At 43.0% G+C, this 21,801-nt stretch overlaps 1 protein-coding gene across 5 annotated transcripts in view; it reads right to left on the minus strand.

Moving 5' to 3' along the window:
• Positions 1-21,801, minus strand: part of SLC35D2 (solute carrier family 35 member D2) — a 62,194-nt gene that overhangs the window by 24,698 nt on the left and 15,695 nt on the right. For 3 of the 5 annotated variants that reach the window (XM_007969897.3, XM_037998698.2, XM_037998702.2), the window contains 5 exons: positions 19,312-19,398; positions 14,966-15,033; positions 7,338-7,409; positions 6,079-6,147; positions 10-112 (listed from right to left, as the gene is read on the minus strand). In XM_007969897.3, coding sequence (XP_007968088.2) covers positions 10-112; positions 6,079-6,147; positions 7,338-7,409; positions 14,966-15,033; positions 19,312-19,398 — 399 coding nt within the window. Of the gene's footprint in view, positions 1-9; positions 113-6,078; positions 6,148-7,337; positions 7,410-14,965; positions 15,034-19,311; positions 19,399-20,521; positions 20,581-21,801 lie in introns of all 5 variants that reach the window. The other 2 variants (XM_037998699.2, XM_037998701.2) reach the window with 1 other exon arrangement.

Below are 21,801 nucleotides of genomic sequence, written 5' to 3' on the forward strand. Positions count from 1 at the left end.
GTCTGGTACCTTTGGGTCCATTTTCTGTTTGGTATAAACTCCATTTGCTGCTGTGAAGACATCATTCAGGAATACAAAAATATAGCCTTCTAAGTTAAAAGCAAGGTCAGACCTGGGAGGGAGACCATAAAAGGAGAAGGATTATTCGAAAACTCCTAACTTGGCCTCCAAGCCCGCCTGTTTTACCTTTCCCTAATCAAATCCACTTTTCTGTGGCACGCTTTGTGGTAGTGAATGCTTAATTCCTCTGCTTTGCCTCCAGACAAAAACCAAACCAGCCCATCAGGTGGCTTCAACTCAGCAGTGAACGGCTTAAAACCTGAGGGACATGAACCATCCTCCTTCAACTGCAACCCCTTTCTTTCGCTAGCTGAGGAATCCGCATAATAATTGGTGAGCCCTGACTTTCCTAAGGGGAGTGCTTCACCCTGACCCACTCAGCGACTTTGCTTACTGCAGTGAACAGGGCCACCTCCAGGGTGCAGCCAGTGAGGGGCAGCTGGGAAGAGACTGGGTAAGAGGGGTTGCATGAGGCAGTGACACCTCCTTCTGGTGCCCCAGCCACACCCTGTCCATCCTTCTGTGTGACCCCTTATTGGCTCCTTTCTTCCCGTTCTTTTCAAACATCTTCTCTTCCATTTCCATTATAAATAGCACCAGCGTAAAAACATTTGGGGAGCTAAGACAGGAACAAGAGGAAGAGCAACAGCTGAGTCATGATGTGGCCCACCCACCTGCCCTTGATGGCTGCAGACAGTGCTAGACCATGCCATAATTCAGAAATACACACTGCCAGGGAGGAAAACCTTTTCCTGTACCCTCTTAGGTTCAGTGTCTGGGGGCCTGCTAATTTAACTGATAAAAGACAGATTAACAGGAGAAAGAGAATACAAATCTTATTAATACGTTCCCTAAAGTTCACAGAAAATAAATGAAACTCAAAGAAACAGTGAGGCTTGGGGACTTACATTGTGACAAAGGAAAGAGGATTTGGGCTTCAAGGAACAAATAAATTGTGTAACTGTTAGAAAGTAACTAGGAAATCTATAGTGGAAATGATGAAGGAGAAGGGTTATTTGAGGGTTTGTTTATGCAGATGCATCTCAGGGCCGATCCTGCATCCAGTGACAGGAATTGCTCTCCTCTTCCTGGGATGGGAGAAGGGGCCCCCTTCACAATGGGAAACTGATTCCCTGTTTTTTAGGCAGAAAGGAGAAGGCAGCAAACTTCCTGATGTGTTCATTCTCAATTGTCCTCGGCTCAAAATAATCCTGATCCCACAGTAGCATAGTTTGGAGGGGCATATCCTAAATCTTCTTCAACGTCAAAATAAGATTATTTCTAACCAAAGAGAATGAAATAGAGAGCAAAAACTGTACCAAAATCTGAATGCAAATTAGATTAGATTTTTGCTTGAGACCTCCGCACATTATTATTATCTACAAACATATTTGTGAGAAGGGAAGTTAATTTTAGTCATCGTAAGTCAGAATTCTCTCTCAGTCACAATTTAAAAAAAAAAAGTCCAGGTGCAGTGGCTCACACCTGTAATCCCAGCACTTTAGGAGGCCGAGGCGGGTGGATCACGAGGTCAGGAGATCGAGACCATCCTGGCTAACACGGTGAAACCCCGTCTCTACTAAAAATACAAAAAATTAGCCGGGTTTGGTGGCGGGGGCACCTGTAATCCCAGCTACTTGGGAGGCTGAGGCAGGAGAATGGCGTGAACCCAGGAGGCAGAGCTTGCAGTGAGCCAAGATCACGCCACCACACTCCAGCCTGGGCAACACAGCGAGACTCTGTCTCAAAAAAAAAAAAAAAGCAAAAAGGATTTTCAGCCGGGCGCAGTAGCTCATGCCTATAATCCCAGCACTTTAGGAGGCCAAGGTGAGTGGATCACCTGAGGTTGGGAGTTCGAGACCAGCCTGACCAACATGGAGAAACCCCATCTCTACTAAAAGTACAAAATTAGCTGGGCATGGTGTCACATGCCTATAATCCCAGCTACTCGGGAGGCTGAGGCAGGAGAATCGCTTGAACCGGGGAGGCAGAGGTTGCGGTGAGCCAAGATTGTGACTCCAGCCTGAGCAACAACAGCGAAACTCCGTCTCAAAACAAAAGGATTTTCTTCAAAATAAGGGTCTTCCAAATTTCTTACCTATCCACATGTAATTCAGCGTGAAGAAGAGCAGAGTCTGCTGCCCCCTTAGACGGCAGAGCTAAGTGAGTGGAAAGAGGATGGGAGGAGACACAGCCCACCTCCTGGGAGAGCTGCAGGGGATCTCCTACTCGGGGGAGTTCCCAGCAGCGCTGTTCCCACTCCCAGAAGCCTGGGCCACTGTCAGGCGGCTTACCCACCATTTGTTTAGGCCGGTGGTGACAGCACAGACATTTCTGAAGAATTTACTTGTTTAATCAATTAGAGCAGATTCATGTAACTCTTGCAGTTGTTCAAGTGATCCTCCCATCTCGGTCTCCTGAGTCCCTGGGACTACAGGCATGTGCCACCATGCCCGGCTAATTTTTTTATCTCTATTTTTGTAGAGACAGGGTCTCATTATGTTGCCAGGGCTGGTCTCAAACTCCTGGGCTCAGGCAATCCTGTCACCTGGGCCTCCCAAAGCGCTGGGATTGTCAGAGGCGTGTGAACCAGAGCAACTCCATCTTAAACAGGAGCTGGGTAAAATGAGGCTGAAACCTACTGGGCAGCATTTCCAGGCGGTTAAGGCATTCTAAGTCACAGCATTAGATAGGAGGTCAGCACAAAATACAAGTCATAAACACCTTGCTGATAAAACAGGTTGCAGTAAAGGAGCCGGCCAAAACTCACCAAAACCAAAATGGCCACGAGAGTGACCTGTGGTCATCCTCACTGCTACACTCCCACCAGCACCGTGACAGTTTACAAATGCCATGGCAATGTCAGAAAGTTACCCTATATGGTCTAAAAGGGGAAGCATGAATAATCCACCCCTTGTTTAGCAATCATCAAGAAATAATCATAAAATGGGCAACCAGCAGCCCTCGGGGCTGCTCTTTCTATGGAGTGGCCATTCTTTTATTCCTTTACTTTCTTAATAAACTTGCTTTCACTCTGCACTGTGGACTTGCCCTGAATTCTTTCTTGCACAAGATCCAAGAACTCTCTCTTGGGGTCTGGATCAGGACCCCTTTCCTGTAACAGGATTACAGGCATGAGCTACCACACCCAGCCCAGATGTTGTATTTTAACTTTTTCTGGCCATGTGACTTGCTTTTTGAATAAAATGTAAGAGGAGGTGACACATGTCACTTCTGGGTGAAACCTTTAAGAACCAGCACACAATTCCCCACATTCCCTTTTCCTGCTTGTCTGGCAAAGGAAGTGCCCTCTGAGGCAGGGACTCCATCAGCCTGGATGCCTGAGTAAGCACATGGAGCAGAGCCCTCTCACTAGCACTGCCTGGTGTTGGGTGGCGTGTGTGGCATGGATGGGGTGCATCTGGTGAGTGAAGTTACTGCCGTGTAGAGGTGGTTTGTTACAGCGGCATCACCTGCTCACCGGACAGTCTGATCTGCCACTGCTTGCATCTGGATGCGCTAATGTAAGAGGAGAGCAGGATGGGGTCACTGCTGGTCTCTAGCTGAGCACTCACGGCTGATCTGTGGCTAAGCGCTGTGAATGCCAGCAGCCAGGAGGGGATCCATTCTGTGAGTGCCAGAGGAAGAGCCAGCCTGAGCATGGATACTCCAGGCTGGCTCTTGGTTGAAAGTCAGATGCTTTTGGAACCCCGATTTACCCTTTCAGATCATCTGTAGACTGTCCTTACATATGCGAAGCACAGACGGGATTTCTGCTCCCTGGTTCTGGAAACGTGCCTGTATACACATGGTAACTGAAGGGCCATTCCTCACCAAAGACTTACCAACAGTTTTATAAACCATTTTTTGCAAAAGTCTTTAACTGGCTGTAAGTCAGTGGTTTTCAAGATGAGCCCTAAGGAAGCTGGAAGAGAGGGGCTGTGCTGGGGAGACCTCAGAGTGCCGTGGGAGGAGCCCAGGGAATTTTACCCCAAAATATGGTACCCTGGCATGCAGATTATTTTACATGGAAAGCCCTTGAAGGGCAGCAGATGCTGAAGAGGTTTTTCTTGGATACTCCCTTTTCGACCTTAAAAGACTGCCACTCATGAGAACACACTTGCTTTCCATCCCCCTCTCTGACATCTACTGCAGAGAACAAGACTGAGGAATGCAGCCACATCTGGGCAGACTTTAAAAATATAATGTCTGCCTCTCGGGTGCAAATTCCAAAGAGAATCAATCCTTTACAATTTCTGTCTCCCAGGTCCATTCATTCTCTCCAGTCATCATTCTTGACCTCTCCAAAGCATTGTCTCCACTCCCTGCCCTCCCGTGAAGAAGGATATAGAAGCACCTGCACCCCACTGGGTCACTGGGTGGCCACTCTCCCGTGATCTCTACCCCAGGCATGGGAAGGTAAATCTGTGTGTCTTTTTTTCTTCTCAATCTGCTCTTTTGTCAGTTCCTTTTTTTTTTTTTTTTTTTTTTTTTTGAGATGGAGTCTCACTCTGTCACCCAGGCTGGAGTGCAATGGCACAATCTCAGCTCACTACAACCTCCACTTCCCAGATTCAAGCAATTCTCCTACCTCAGCCTCCTGAGTAGCTGGGATTACAGGCGCCCGCCACCACACCGTGCTAATTTTTGTATTTTTAGTAGAGACGGGTTTCGCCATGTTGGCCAGGCTGGTCTTTAACTCCTGACCTCAGGTGATCCACCCACCTCGGCCTCCTAAAGTACTGGGATTGCAGGCGTGAGCCACCACAGTTCCTTTTTTAATGAACCTTCAGAGAGTAGAGGGGGAAGCTGTCCCCTTTAGCCCCAAAGCATCTTCCACAGAACTTCTCCCTTTTTAAACTACTTTACTCCTAAAATTTCATTCCAAAAAAAGCCTGTCATGACTAAACCAGGCTCTGAGCGCTGCTGTCTAATGGTTGCTGGCACTATACCCACGGTGTGAACTGGAGCACTGAGACCACAGAGCCGGCTTTCAAGGAGTGAAACTCAGCCCATGGCTAGGACTAGGGGAGAGAAAGGTTCAGATGAAACATTAAGTAATAAACTTTAGTCTGCACAATGGACTAAATACATTTATAATAATAATAAGCGTGATTTGTTTTTCTTAAGAGACAGGATCTTACTCTGTTGCCCAGGCTGGAGTGCAGTGGTGCAATCATTGCTCACTGTAACCTCAAACTCCTGGGCCCAAGAGATCCTCTTTCTCCAGCTTCCTGAGTAGCTGAGACTCCAGGCACACACCACCATGCCAGGCTAATTTTCTCTCTCTCTCCTTTTTTTTTTTTTTTTGTAGAGATAGGGTCTCACTGTTGCCCAGGCTGATCTCAAACTCATGGGCTCAGGTGATCTTCCCACCAGGCCTCCTATAGTGCTGGGATTATAGGGGTGAGCCACCACACCCAGGGAATGTAACTATTAACATGCACTATCCACCATGCATGCTATAACAGAGAAATCTGAGCACCTGCCTGCCCATGAAGACTTACAGTCCTTGTTATTCCTTTTGCAAAATAATTATTAAAGTAGTAGTCGTGCACCAGTGTTGGCTCATATCCCAAACATACAAATACATTTAGCATTCTACCATCGGAAATAGCAACTGCTAAGGTATCATGGAATAATAAAATAAATCAGCACACAAAGGCTTTGTAAGTCTGTTATTGTTAATCAAATGCCTAAGAACTTCTCAAGTAAAGCTGTTATATTGAAGACAAACATTCAGTAAGAAACGTAAACAGTTCACTGCTTTTTGTGAAGAAAAGCTGTATTAATATCTTGCAATGCTCTCTTCACATATTCTCAGAAATTTTCTGGCCAAGGTGGGACCCGCTTTGACTTTCACAGGAACACACAGGGATTCCACTAACTTCAACAGATTTGTCTCCTGGCTGGTCAGTTCAATGGCAGCCAGATGGAAAATGAAAAACAGAGGACGGGGCTGGGCCTATTGTGAAAGACACAAAGAAGTTATTGAGCAGGAACAGTCCAAAGTCTTACCCAGCTGCTATGAAAGCCCCGAGAATGATGGCAAAGACACTGACGATGATGTTGAGCGAATACTGCTTCCTGTAATAAATACATAAATAAAGGAAAGGGAGCGGACAGGAAAACACTGAAATATGATTCTATTTTTTAAACAAATTGAAAATAGACATCAACAGTTTTACAGCTAAAATCTAGCAAACAATGCTTGATGTAGAGAAAGCACTAAAAGTGTTTCTAAGTCAGACTAAATTTACGTTATTTCTTAAGCAGTTTTCTTAATCTAATTACAAACTGATTTCTCTGTTCTCACTAGAGAGATACTGGGACAAAATACAGAAGCACTCCTGCTGGTGGATCTAGTTTGTACGAACTGATAGTGATTATTCAAAGATTAAGATAATATTCAAAACAAGGGCTTAAAACACTGAACCACCAACCGAAATTCATTTCTAAATAATCCTCCCGGCAAAATCAAGAATCAACTTTTTGGATATCAAACTAAATATCCTCATGAGAAATTTTATACCAACAATATAAAAATTAATTTCTTCTGATATTATAATCACTGCATCAGAATTGACATCCCTCATACACTGCACACCTATCCTGTATACATGGACAGTTTCTCTTCTGTATTCCGAAATTGGTATATATTCCATCTGGCTCAGGAAACAGGTTTACACCTGTTTTGGAGTTTCTTTTTCCTTCTTTCTTATGATTTTCTTTTCTTTCTTTTTTTTTTTTTTTTTTGTTGAGACAGAGTCTCGCTCTGTCGCCCAGGCTGGAGTGCAGTGGCTTGATCTGGGCTCACTGCAAGCTCTACCTCCTGGGTTCACACCATTCTCCTGCCTCAGCCTCCCAAGTAGCTGGGACTACAGGCGCCGCCACGAGCCCGGCTAATTTTTTTGGATTTTTAGTAGAGACGGGGTTTCACCGTGTTAGCCAGGATGGTCTTGATCTCCTGACCTCGTGATCCGCCCGTCTCGGCCTCCCACAGTGCTGGGATTACAGGCGGGAGCCACCGCGCCCGGCCCTTTCTTATGATTTTCTACCACAAACATGCATTATTTGTCTATGGTAAAATTACAACTTTTTAAAAAATCCCTCATTAAGTTCTTAGGGAATCACAGAAGCACGCAACTACTTTTAAATGAATAAACCATTTGTCTTTAAATTATTGCCCAACTAGCAATGGCTACTAGAATTTGCTGGGGAAAAGAAATGCAGTGGGTGGGAGACACACTGGAAGAATGGAGGAAAAACAAAATCACCCGAGTATGATGGTCTCCAGAAGTAAGGTGAGTGGAATGGTGAATTTCCTGAGCACAGTGAACATCGGCAGGCTGCCAGGAAAAGAGTGAAGCATGTCAGACACCAAGGGTTGGTTGATTGGTTTTTTCTTTTACATATTTTACATTTTTAATTAAGCTTACTAATTTTCCAAATTAATTTTCACATTTACCATTAACAAATCACATTAAATAATAACAATAAATGGAGATTAAAAGATTTCATGCCACTTTCACTTAGCAATTTATTTACTTATTTTTTTATTTATTTTTGGAGACAGAGTCTCACTGTGTTGCCCAGGCTGTAGTGCAGTGGCGCTGTCTCGGCTCACTGCAACCTCTGCCTCCCAGGTCCAAGCGATTCTCCTGCCTCAGCCTCCCAAATAGCTGGGATTACAGGCACACGCCATGACACCTGGCTAATTTTTGTATTTTTAGAAGAGACAGGGTTTCGCCATATTGGCCAGGCTGGTCTCTAACTCCTGACCTAAGGTAACCCTCCCACCTCAGCCTCCCAAAGTGCTGGGATTATAGGCGTTAGCCACCGCACCCAGCCTTCACTTGGCAATTTAAGACACCATTCTGTCCAACCATTCTAAAGGTTATGATGAAACTACTTCATGATGTGAACCGATACATCCTTTGACAAATCAAGTCAGGCCTATGCATCGTCATTAAACAGTCCTGACCGGCTGGGCACGGTGGCTCTCGCCTGTAATCCCAGCACTTTAGGAGGCTGAGGCAGGCGGATCATTTGAAGTCAGGAGTTTGAGACCACCCTGGCCAACATGGTGCAACCCCTTCTCTACTAAAAATACAAAAACTAGCCAGGCATGGTGGTGTGCACCTGCAGTCCTAGCTACTCAGGAGGCTGAAACAGGAGAACTGCTTGAACCCAGGAGGCAGAGGTTGCAGTGAGCCAAGATTGCACCACTGCAACCTCTGTCTCAAAATAATAAAAAAAGGTTCTGACCTTGGACCTAATTACTTCTTCTTGGGAAACTTATTCTAAGGTAATAATCGAAAGACAGGAAAAAAACTACATGTGTAAATGTGTTCACTGCAGTGTCCGTGGGAAAAACATCAGAAACAACCTAAATGTCAGACATCACAATGGTTAAATAAATTATGATACATTCAGTTGAGGGAACATGCTATTATAACTGTAATACAAATACTATTGGAAAATTAATATTAAATAAAATAAATGGATACAAAGCTATGTAGGGTCTACAATGTAACAAGATACATTTTATATACAGAAAAGGGCTGCAAATGATTATTTATTTATTTATTTATTTATTTATTTATTTATTTATTTATTTTGAGATAGCGTTTCACTCTGTCACCCAGGCTGGAGTGCAGTGGTGCAATCTCAGCTCACTGCAGTCCCCACCTCCCGGGTTCAAGTGATTCTCCTGCCTCAGCCTCTTGGGTAGCTGGGATTACACCACCACACCCGGTGAATTTTTGCATTTTTAGTAGAAACGAGGTTTCACTATGTTGGCCAGGCTGGTCCTGAACTCCTGATCTCAGGTGATCCACCCGCCTCAGCCTCCCAAAGTGCTGGGATTATAGGCGTGAGCCACCATGCTGGGCTGAAAATGAATATTTAAAATTGTCTGTTAAAAGGTAGATTTATGGGTGATTTTCTTCCCCAAATTTTATGTAATAAGGCTATATTTCCTTAAAATATATACTTAAGAACCTTTTACCCACTCCTAACACCCAGAGATTCCAGGATGCAGCTCAATGCATAGTCAACAGACTGCCAGGGCTGCCAAATGCCAGCCCATCTCCACCTGCTTCTAGATGAGACCCTGAGTGGCCGATGAGCTAGGGAAAGAAAGTCAGAGCCGGAACAGCAGCACAGGAGGAGAGTGGCAGCTCAGCCAACCAGACCCCAGCACAGGCTTCACATTCTCAACCATGCTGCATCCAGAGAACAGCTGCAGAAAGAATGTTCAGGAACTTTATATTCACACCTAAATATGTCTTATGAGACTGGCTGGACCTACATTTTTCAAAGCTGCAACAACAACACCACGTTTTATATTTTCAATTACATTCGGAAAGTATTCTAGATTATGCCTTTTAAAAGCAAATAAGGTATACATAATGGTTAAAAGGTGAATGTTTTCCCCCTAATGATCAGGAACAAGACCAGGATATTCACTCTCACCATTGTATCTATTCAACACTGTACTTGAGGTTCTAGACAGTGCAATTAGAAAAAAACAAACATCTCATTTGGAAAGGAAGAACTAAAGCAAATCTCTATTTGTTGTACAGAACATCTTCTATACAGAAAATCCTAAGGGATCCACTTAAAAATTATTAGAACCACAATAAGTGAATCAAGCAAATGTGCAGGAAACAAAATGAATATACAAAAGTCAACTCTGAATATTGCTCACTAGCAATGAGCAATCCAAAAATGAAATTAGGCCGGGCACAGTGGCTCACGCCCGTAATCCCAACACTTTGGGAGTCCGAGGTGGGTGGATGACTTGAGGTCAGGAGTTCAAGACCAGCCTGGTCAACATGGTGAAACCCCATCTCTACTAAAAATACAAAAAATTAGCCGGGCACGGTGGTGCGTGACTGTAATCCCAGGTACTCAGGAGGCTAAGGCAGGAGAATTGCTTGAACCTAGGAAGCAGAGGTTACAGTAAGCCAAGATCGCACCACTGCACTTCAGCCTGGGCAACAGAACGAGACTCCGTCTCAAAAGAAAAAAAAATTAAGTTAGCAAAGCAATTTCATCTAAAATAGCATCAAAAAGAATAAAATTCTTAGACACAATTTTAACAAAAAAAGTGTAAAACTTGTGTGCAGAAAACTACAAAACACTGTTTAAAAAAAAAATTAAAGAAGCCAGCAGGTGCGGTGGTTAATGCCTATCATCCTAGCACTTTGGGAGGCTGAAGTGGAAGAATTGCTTGAGGCCAGGAGGTTGAGACCAGCCTGGGCAGGGTCCTGCTCTGTTGCCAGGCTGGAATGCAGTGGCATGATCTTCGCTCACTGCAACCTCCGCCTCCTGGGCTCAAGCGATTCTTGTGCCTCAGCCACCCGAGTAGCTGGGATTATAGGCGTGCACTACCACACCTGGCTAATTTTTGTATTTTTAGTATAGATGGGGTTTCACCATGTTGATCAGGACGGGTCTCGAACTCCGGACCTCAAGTGATCCACCTGCTTTGGCCTCCCAAAGTGCTGGGACTACAGACGTAAGCCACCACGCCAAGTCAAAAAAATATATGTTTTTTAAATTAACTGGGCACAGTAGTGAATGCCTATAGTCTCAGTCACTCGGGAAGCTGAGACAGGAGGATGGCTTGAGCATAGGAGGTCGAGGCTACTGCAGTGAGCTATGATCATGCCACTTGTACTCCAACCTGGGCAACAGAGTGAGATACCGTCTCTAAGGAAAAAAAAAAAATTTTTTTTTGAGACAGAGTTTCGCTCTTGTCACCCAGGCTGGAGTGCAATGGCGTGATCTTGGCTCACTGCAACTTCCGCTCCTGGGTTCAAGCCATTCTCCTGCCTCACCCTCCCAGGTAGCTGGGATTACAGGTGTCCACCACCACACCCAGCTAATTTTTGTATTTTTAGTAGAGACGGGGTTTCACATGTTGGCCAGGCTGGTCTCGAACTCCTGACCTCAGGTGATCCACCTGCCTTGGCCTCCCAAAGTGAGCCACTGTACGTGGCCTTCTAAGAAAATTTTTAAATTAAAAAAAGAAAGTAATGAAGACCTAAATAAATGGAAAGACACTCCATGTTCATGGATCAAAAGACCTTATGTTATTAAAACCTTATGTTATTAAAAATACTCTTCAAATAGATACACAGATTGCTAGTTTGGATATCTGACCCTTTATGCCTCATGTTAAAATTAGATCCCCATGTTGGAGGTGGAGCCTAGTGGGGAATGTTTCAGCTGTGGGGGCTGATTCCTCACGGATAGATTAATCAGCTAGGGCGGGGCGGGGGGTGAGTTCTCACTCTGTTAGTTCCCAAGGAAGGTTGATTGTTAAAGGACGCTGATAGCACCCCCCCATCTTGCCACAGGATCTCTGCACACACTGGCTCCCCTTCCCCTTCTGCCAGGAGCGGAAGTAGCCTGAGGCCCTCACCAGATGCAGATACTGGCGCCATGCTTCTTGCGCAGCCTGCAGAACTGTGAAGCACACGAACCTCTTTTCTTCATAAATTACCCAGCCTCGGGTAGTCCTGTACAGCAACACTAACAAACTAAGTCACAGATTCAACATAATCCCTATCAAATCTTAGCTGGCTTTATTTATTCTTTTTTTTTTTCTTGCAGAAATTGACAAGCTGATTTTAAAATTAATAAGGAAATGCAAGAGAATTAAAAAATCAAAACTATCTTGAAAAAGAACAACAAAGTTGGTGTACTTACACTTTCCAATTTCAAAATTTAATACAAAGTTACAATAATCAAGACTAGCTAGTACTGGTTTAAAGATAGATAGATAGATAGATAGATAGATAGATAGATAGATAGATAGGCATAGTGGCTCACTCCAATCATCCCAGCAATTTAGGAGGCTGAGGCAGGTGGATCCCTTGGGTCCAGGAGTTTCAGACCAGCCTGGGCAACATGGTGAAATGCTATCTCTACAAAAAATTAAAATAATCATTAGCCAGGTGTTGTGGTGCACACCTGTGGTCCCAGCTACTTGGGAGGCTGAGGTGGGAGGATCGCTTGAGCCTAGGAGGTCAAGGCTACAATGAGTAGTGACTGTGCCACCACACTCCTGCCTGGGTGACAGAGCAAGACCCTGTCTCAAAAAAATAATAATAAAGATAGATATACAATCAAGAGAATAGAATTAAGAGTCAAGAAATACATTCTTAAAATTATGATCAATTGATTTTCAACCAGGGTGCCAAGACAATACAATGGAAAAAGAACAGTCTTTTCAACAAATGCTGCTGGGACAACTGAACATCCAAGTGCAAAAAAATGAATTTGAACTTCTATCTCACACCATATACAAAAAATTAACGCAAGAGCTGGGTACTGTCACATGTGCCTGCAGTCCCAGGTACTCGAGAGGCTGAGGTGGGGAATCGTTTGAGGCCACAGTGAGCCATGACTGCACCGGTGAATAGCTACTGCATTTGAGTCTGGGTAACACAGCAACATAGAAAGACCCCATTACTTAAAAGAAAAAAATTTTTAATTCTCTGAGATGTATTAAAGACCTGGATATAGGATCTAAAACTATAAAATTCTTAGAAGAAAGTATAAAAGTAAATCTTTATGACCCTTCGGTTAGGCAAAGCCTTAGATAAAACATCAAAAGCACAAGCAACAAAAGGAAAAAATAGAAAAACTGGAATTCATCAAAATTAAAAACTTTTACAGGCTGGGCACAGTGGCTCATTCCTGTAATCCCAACACTTTGGGAGTCCGGAGCAGGCAGATTGCTTGAGTTCAGGAGTTCAAGATCAGCCTGGGCAACATGGTAAGACCTAGTCTCTGCAAAAAATATAAAAATAAGCCAGGTGTGGTGGTGCACACCTGTAGCCCCAGCAACTCAGGAGACCGAGACAGGAGAATCGCTTGAGCCCAGCAGGGTGAGGCTGCAGTGAGTTGTGATTGCACCACTGCAATCCAGCCTGGGTAATAAAGCGAGACCCTGTCTCAAAAAAATAAATAAATAAATAATATTTTTATAAATGGACAAACAAAATGTTATATATATACACATATATATACACATATATATGCATATATATACACATATATATACACATATATATGCATATATATACGCATATATATGCATATATATATACACACATATATAATATATATATATTATATATATACCTGCAATGGAATATTAATCAGCTTGAAAAAGGAATTAAAATCTGACACCTAATATAACATGGATAAACCCTGAAAATATGATGTAAGTGAATAAGCCAGTCAAAAAAGGCAAAAATATTGTATGATTCTACTTGTGTGAGATGTCTAGAGTAGGCAAATTTGTAGAGACCTAAATGTAAAATGTAAACTACAAAAATTCTGGAAGATAGCATAGAAAATTTGGATGATCTTGGTTTGATGATGGGTTTCAAATTCAAAACCAGAAGTATAATCCATGAAAAAAAAATGATTGTGAACTTCATTAAAATTAAAAACTCCTGCTCTGTGAAAGACAGTGTTAAGAAAATAAAAAGATAAGCCACAAACTAGGAAAAAATATTTGCAAAACACATATTTGATAAAGGACTTGTATCAAGTAAATGAAAAAGCATGAATCCATGATAGGAAAAAACAACAACAAACAAACAGAAAACAACCCTCGCTGGTCACCATTGAAGGTGTCAGGACACTAATGTATTAGTCTGAGCACTAGTAAAGGAAGGAAGCTTTTATCCTGCTTTTCCTATATGAAGTGGTGAAAATCCGTCTTTATTGAAAAAGTTTAGGCCGGGCGTGGTGGCTCATGCCTGTAATTCAAGCACTTTGGGAGGCCGAGATGGGCGGATTACTTGAGGTCAGGAGTTCAAGACTAGCCTGGCCAACACAGTGAAACTCTGTCTTTACTAAAAATACAAAAAGTAGCTGGGCATGGTGGCAGGCGTGGAATCCCAGCTACTTGGGAGGCTGAGGCAGGAGAATCGCTTGAACCCAAGAGGTAGAGGTTGCAGTGAGCCAAGATCGCACCACTACACTCCAACCTGGGTGACTGAGCAAGACTCCGTCACAAAAAAAGATAAGATATCAAACCCTTAAAATCATTAACAGTGAAATTGATCCATTTAATAGCATTCCAAGAAGGATAAGGTATTAGGTGCCCCATAATCAAAAGACTCTGAAATAGGCCGGGCACAGTGGCTCAGACCTGTAATCCCAGCACTTTGGGAGGCCGAGGCGGATGGATCACGTGAGGTCAGGAGTTCAAGACCAGCCTGGCCAACATGATGAAAGCCCATCTCTACTAAAAGTACAAAACTTAGCCAGGCGTGTTGGCGCATGCCTGTAATCCCAGCTACTTGGGAGGCTGAGGCTAGAGAATCACTTGAACTCGGAAGGTGGAGGCTGCCGTGAGTCAAGATAACGCCACTGCACTCCAACCTGGGTGACAGAGTGAGACTCCATCTCAAAAAAAAAAAAAATACCCTGAAATAAATGCAGATGCAAATGTCAAATGTATACAGCACACACTTGAAAATGTCTGTCATTTATTCTTCCCTGCACCAAACCTGGTCTACACCAAGCCTGAGGAGATGTTCCTGCTCTTATAAAATGGAGATGAAACCAAAAGTCACACAAAATCATATTCATACTAACAGTCGTACCTGGATAAATCAGACCTTCTCTACCTTAATGTCTACAGCTCTCATATTCTATGTTCAGGCTTGAATATAATTTAAAAAAAATAAGCTTTTTAACATTCCTAAAATCATTGGCCAATTAAACTCAAAACTCCACCTTACTTTCTTAAATTACTGAATATTATTGTCTTCTATATATAGTAGAAGCAATATCAATGGCAAAATCAAACTTAGTCTTTGTAACATTGGCAGCACAGAGGTGAGGAACTAGCCATTATCCCGCACTCTACCTTAATTTACTCGTGCTTGATAATCCACTTATGTGGTTTCCAACGTAGAGGAGAGGCAGAGGAAACAGCTTCGATAAAAAAAAAAGAATGAATATTTGGTTAGAACTCCAATAAGCATTTTCCTTCACATATAAAAATGGTGACAGATACTTCACCAGACAGGATATTCAAACAGACATTAAAAAAATGATTTTGGTGCGGCATAGTGGCTCACGCCTGTAATCCCAGCATTTTGGGAGGCCAAGGCAGGTGGATCACAAGGTCAGGAGTTTGAGACCAGCCTGACCAACATAGCAAAACCCCATCTCTACTAAAAATACAAAAATTAGCTGGGGGTGGTGGCACACGTCTGTAGTCCCAGCTACTCAGGAGGCTGAAGCAGGAGAATTGCTTGAACCCGGGAGGCAGAGGTTGCAGTGAGCCAAAATCACGCCACTGCACTCCAGCTTGGGCAATAGAGCAAGACTTCATCTCAAAAAAAAAAAAAGAAAAGGGGCTCCTCCTCACTAGTCATCAGGGAAATGCAAATTAAAGCCCATAAGATGTCACAACACACCCACCAGATTAGTAAAATTTATTTATTGATGTATTTATTTATTTTTGAGACAGAGTTTTGCTCTTATTGTCCAGGCTGGAGTGCAATGGTGTGATCTTGGCTCACTGCAACCTCCGCCTCCCAGGTTCAAGCAATTCTCCTGCCTCAGTCTCCTGAGTCTCCTGTAATCCCAAGCTGGGGTTACAGGCACCCGCCACCATGCCCAGCTAATTTTTTGTATTTTTAGTAGAGATGGGGTTTTGCCATGGTGGCCAGGCTGGTCTTGAACTCCTGGTCTCAGGTGATCTGCCTGCCTCAGCCTCCCGAAGTGCTGGGATTACAGGTGTGAGCCACCTCACCCAACCCAGATTAGCAAAATGTAATATGACTCACATACCAAGAATATGAAGCAACAGGGACTTCCATGCACACTTGTCAGAAGGTGAACGGGTACAGCCACCAAGAAGAACTGTTCAGCTTTACAGATTGAAGCTGAAGATACGCACGCCCCAGGGCCAGCAGTTCCACTCCCTGATAGACACATTCCTCACTCATAGGCACTGTTATGAACTGAATCTTGTTTTTCCCCACATTCACATGTTGAAGCCTTAATCCCCAATGTGACTATATTTGGAGATGAGGTCTTAACCAAGGGAAGTCAGGTTACATGAGGGCATAGTGGTAGAGCCCTAGCCCAACAAGACTGGTGTCCCTATATGAAGAGAAGAGGCCAGGCACGGTGGCTCACACCTGTAATTGTAACACTTTGGGAGGCCGACAGAGGAAGACAGCTTAAGCCCAGGAGTTCAAGACCAGCCCTGGCAACATAGTGAGACCTTGTCTCTACAAAAAAAAAAAATTTAAATTAGCAAGGCATGGTAACAAATGCTTGTAGTCCCAGCTAATTGGGAGGCTGAGGCAGGAGGATCACTTGGGCCCACGAGTTTGAGGTTGCAGTGAGCTGTGGATGTACCACCGCACTCCAGCCTGGGTGAAAGAGCTAGACCCTGTCTCAAAATAATAATAAAAATGAAAATAAAAACAGAAAGAAAAAGAAGTGGAAGAGATACCAGGAGTGCACACACGGAGGAAAGACCATTGAGGACACAGTGAGAAGGTGGCTATCTGTAAGCCAGGAAGCAAAGCCTCACCGGAAGTCAACCCTGCCAGCACCTAGGTCCTGGACTTCCAGCCTCCAGAACTGTGAGGAGATCCATTTCTGTTGTTGAAGCCACCTGGCCAGGCGTATTTTGTTATGGCAGCCCCAGCTAACACATGTACGCCAGGGTCCAACTTTTAAGTATGTTCAGGGTGGTACTTTTTATTTTTCTAGCCCCCAAACTGGAAATATCCAAATTACCATGAATAATAGAACAGATAAGTAAATTGTGATATATTCATACGATGAAAATAAAAGAATACAGCCACACACAACACGGATGAATTTCACTATCATAATATTAAGTGAAAGAAGCCAGATACAAAAGAACATAGAGTTAGATCCCCTTTATCTCAAGTTCAAAAGCAGGTAAAACGAGACTATAGAATTTAGGGATGTGGCTGGGTGCGGTGACTCAAGCCTGTAATCCCAGCGCTTTGGGAGGCTAACGTGGGCGGATCACCTGAGGTTGGGAGTTCGTGACCAGCCTGACCAACATGGAGAAACCCCGTCTCTACTAAAAATACAAAATTAGTGGGGCGTGGTGGTGCATGCTTATAATCCCAGCTACTCAGGAGGCTGAGGCAGGAGAATCGCTTGAACCTGGGAGTTGGAGGTTGCAGTGAGCTGAGATTGCACTCCAACCTGGGCAAGAGCAAAACTCTATCTCAAAAAAAAAGAATTTAGGGATGCATCCAGATTTAGAAAAACTACAAAGAAAGCAAGAAAATTATTGTTAGAAAAGTTAGGATAGTGGGTAAGGAAGACTTTGTGATCCCATTTCATGACCTAAGTAATGGTTTACAAGGGTAATTAGTCATTCAATTACACATTCAAATAGGATGCCTTTTTCTCTATGTATAGATTTCACCATTTTAAAATGTTTTAAAATTATACTATAAGATAAAATAAGAGTAAGTAAGCCCATGGTTTTTCTCATGATGATTAGGTTGACAGCTTTCATATACTTCAACCTTTTACTTTTCTCTTTTTCTGGATGTCCCTGAATTTTTTTTTTTTTTTTTTTTGAGATGGGGCCTTACTCTGTTGCCCAGGCTGGAGTGCAGTGGCACAACCTTGGCTTACTGCAACCTCTGCCTCCCAGGTTCAAGTGATTCTCCTGCCTCAGCCTCCTGAGTAGCTGGGACTACAGGTGTGCGCCACCATGCCCAGTTAATTTTTTTTTTATTTTTATTAGAGACAGGGTTTCACCACGTTGGCCAAGTTGGTCTCAATCTCTTGACCTCGTGATCCGCCTGCCTCAGTCTCCCAAGTGCTGGGGTTACAGGCATGAGCCACCGCACCTGTTTTTTTTTTTTTTTTTTTGAGACAACGTCTTACTATGTTCCCCACACTGACCTCCAACTCCTGGCCTCAGGCGATCCTCCTGCCTTTACTATGTTCCCCACACTGACCTCCAACTCCTGGCCTCAGGCGATCCTCCTGCCTTGATCTCCCAAGTTGCTGGGATTATAGGCGTGAGCCACCACACTGGGCTCCCCTGATTACTGATGCTGTAAGCAGGTGCTTCTTTAGTCTGTCTGATAAATAATCCAGTGCTAGATGCTGGCATTTTTCTAAGCATTAGAGAAAGGCAGCAAACCAGCCACATGAGGTCCTCACCCTCAGGGAACTGACAGTCTGATTTAAACCTAAATGCTGTCATAATCCATTTAATACCACCTGTTGTATAGGACTGGTCTAAGAATTAAATGCCTGACCTAATGTCTGGAACCCAGCAACTGTTCAACAAACGTTAGTTCCATTCCACAGTCCAGGAAGGAATGGCAGATTTTCTGTTTCTAGTTCCAGGATGGAAAACACTGCGTATTTCTATGTATATCAAATTGCATTCTTCATTCCACTCACAGCTTTTGTCAGGCCAGGATAAAATGAAAACTGAAAATAGAAATCAGTAAACGAGGGCCCAAATCCAGCCCAGCTCTTATTTATGTAAATAAAGTTTTACTGGAACACATGAACATCAACCCATTTAAATGTCATTAAGGGCTACTTTCATGGTACAGTGGCAGAAGTGAATAATTGCAAGAGATGGTCTGATCCTTTACCAAAAAGTTTGCCAATCCCTAATTTAGAGTTCTCTCACTTCAGAAGACACACAATATTCATTGATTTGATGTCAGTTGTTAAGCACATACTTTTACTACTGTATGCATTACATTAATGGACAACTAAGCGATATACGATCTTTACTAAAAAGTTTCTTGACCAAGCACGGTGGCTCACACCTGTAATCCGAGCACTTTGAGAGGCCAAGGTGGGTGGATCACTTGAGGTCAGGAGTTTGAGACCAGCCTGACCAACATGGTGAAACCCCATCTCTACTAAAAATACAAAAAAAAAAAAAAAAAAATTAGCTGGGCATGGTGGCAGGCACCTGTAATCCCACGTACTCAGGAGGCTGAGGCACAAGAATCACTTGAACCCAGGAGGCGGAGATTCCAGTGAGCCAAGATCGCACCATTGCACTCCAGCCTGGGCGACAGAGCGAGAGTCCATCTCAAACAAAAAAAGAAGTTTATATCCAGTGCAGGCAGGAAGTACAGTGTGTATAGAAATAGACCTGTACTCTAAAATCAATGTGTATTTTCACATCTTCTATCACAGTCACATATACTTTTCATTACATACCTTTACAGGAATTTTCTTATCAAAATCAGGGAAGTGAATTATTTTGTTTAGCTTGGACACATATAGTATCATTATGGTGGCTGCCATCTGAAGAAAAGAGAAAAGGGGAGAGAAAAACTTCAGCAAAATATCTGCAAAGATTGATTGAGGTGCAATGACATCATCAGAAAAAAACACAGTCATCAAAAAGAAATATAGCAAAAAACTCATTTTCTAGGTTCCAGGAAAAAATAACTATTTCTTAGAATATTAAAATTGTTTTTCTTGCCACAGTACAGATTCCATCAGAACTCTATGCAAAAAACGTAATGTTGGGCAGGGCGCAGTGGCTCACAGCTATAATCCCAGCACTTTGGGAGGTCAAGATGGGTGGATTACTTGAAGTCAGGAGTTCAAGACCAGCCTGGCCAACATGATGAAACCCTGTCTTTACTAAAAAACAAAAATTAGCTGGGCATGCTGGCAGACGCAGAATGGTTACTCAGCTACTCAGGAGGCTGAAGCAGGAGAATCGCTTGAACCTGAGAGGCCGAGGTTGCAGTGAGCCAAGATCACACCACTGTCTCAAAAAAAAAAAAAAAAAAAAAAAAAAAAGGTAGTATCGGTTGGGTGCCATGGCTCATGCCTGTAATCCCAGCACTTTGGGAAGCCGAGGCAGGAAGATCACTTGAGCCTAGGAGTTCAAGACCAGCCTAAGCAACATGGTGAAAATCCATCTCTATAAAAAAATACAAAAAATTAGCCAGTCGTGGTGATCTGTGGTCCCAGCTATTCAGGATACTGAGGTGGGAGGATCACCTGAGCCTGGAAAGTCAAGGCTGCAGTGAGCCATGATCACGCCACTGCACTCCAGCCTGGGAGACACAGCAAGACTCTCTCTCAAAAAAAAAAAGTATAATCTCCAATACACTTACACATACACACACACATTATCTCAAAGGGCTCTAGGAATGGAACTGTGGGAGAGGGAGAAAGGGAATGGTCTCTCTGACAGTGACAAATGTGCAAAAGTGATCACAGTCAGTGAGGTGACACATTGATCCTGGACCATATTTCCCACATACTAAACATACGGTTACCTTCCCCCATAAAGGCACGGGAACATCCTTTTAAAAGAAACTCTACTCCTGGGCATATTTTTTAAAAAGTCCATTATTTCCATAAGACAGAAGACCAACAAAGAGGGAAAAAAGTTTAAAGACAGATTTACTTTTCAATCCAGCTGGCATAGCAAAAATGTCTCATCAAATCCTCTTAATCTGGAGTGCCCTAGGTATATTGGAAATACTCCATATCATTATTATGAAATAAAAATGTAACATCATCTTTCATGCAAGTTGTAGAACTTACTCAATTCTCTCCATATTAGGATGCAAAAATGTAAGACTCCTTCAACATGATTATAATCCTATACCTTGCTCCTGAGTTTACAAACTTAATACTTATCATATATTTATGTAATTAAGCCCACCCTGAATTATAACTGTACTTTGTACTTATGCCTCGCTTTATAATTTTTAAAGAAATACAATAACATTGGCCAGGCGCAGTGGCTCACGCCCATAATCCCAACACTTTGGAGGCCAAGGTGGGCAGATCGCTTGAGCCCAGAAGTTCAAGACCAGCCTGGGCATCATGGTGAAACCCTATCTCTACAAAAAATACACAAATTAGTCAGTGTGGTGGTGCATGCCTGGAGTCCTAGCTACTTGAAAGGCTGAGGCAGGAGGATCACTTGAGCCCAGGAAGTGAAGGGTACAGTGAACCAAGATCACACCACTGCACTCCAGCCTGGGCAACAGAGCCAGACACTGTCAAAAAAAAAAAAAAGAAAGAAAGAAAAAATAAAATAAAATAAAATAAATATACCAACACTTACTTAAAATAAATGTAATTCGGACTTTTAAAATTAGGTCTAACTGGCCTCTTACCTCAACAAATTGCAAATCAGAAAGGCTTTACCTTTGGGTATAAGCCACTGGGTTAAAGAGTAATTTATTTCACTTAGAGACTACAAAGGGCACCTTATCACTGATTTTTTTTTTTTTTTTTTTGAGACAGAGTCTTGCCTGTCACCCAGGCTGGAGTGAAGTGGTGCAATCTCGGCTCACTGCAACCTCTGCCTCCCGGTGAATGTTCAAGCAATTTCTGGCTATTTTTTTTATTTTTAGTAGAGACTGAGTTTCACCATGTTGTCCAGGCTGGTCTCAAACTATTGACTTCAAGTGATCCACCCACCTCGGCCTCCCAAGGTGCTAGGATTATAGGCATGAGCCACCGTGCCTGGCCTGATCTTTTTTTTTTTTTTTTTAACATGCTTTTTTCTAATATTTTTACACTGAAATATAAAGATAATTTTTTTACTCTAAGAAAATTCTTGTTATAATTGCTTCTCCCTAAAATGATGTTGCAAAGAGGTATTTATTAGCAAGACATTTAATCAGAATAATGTTTATTTGGCCAGGCGCAGTGGCTCATGCCTGTAATCCT

Source organism: Chlorocebus sabaeus, chromosome 12, assembly GCF_047675955.1.
Source record: "Chlorocebus sabaeus isolate Y175 chromosome 12, mChlSab1.0.hap1, whole genome shotgun sequence".
Classification (NCBI taxonomy): Eukaryota; Metazoa; Chordata; class Mammalia; order Primates; family Cercopithecidae; genus Chlorocebus; species Chlorocebus sabaeus.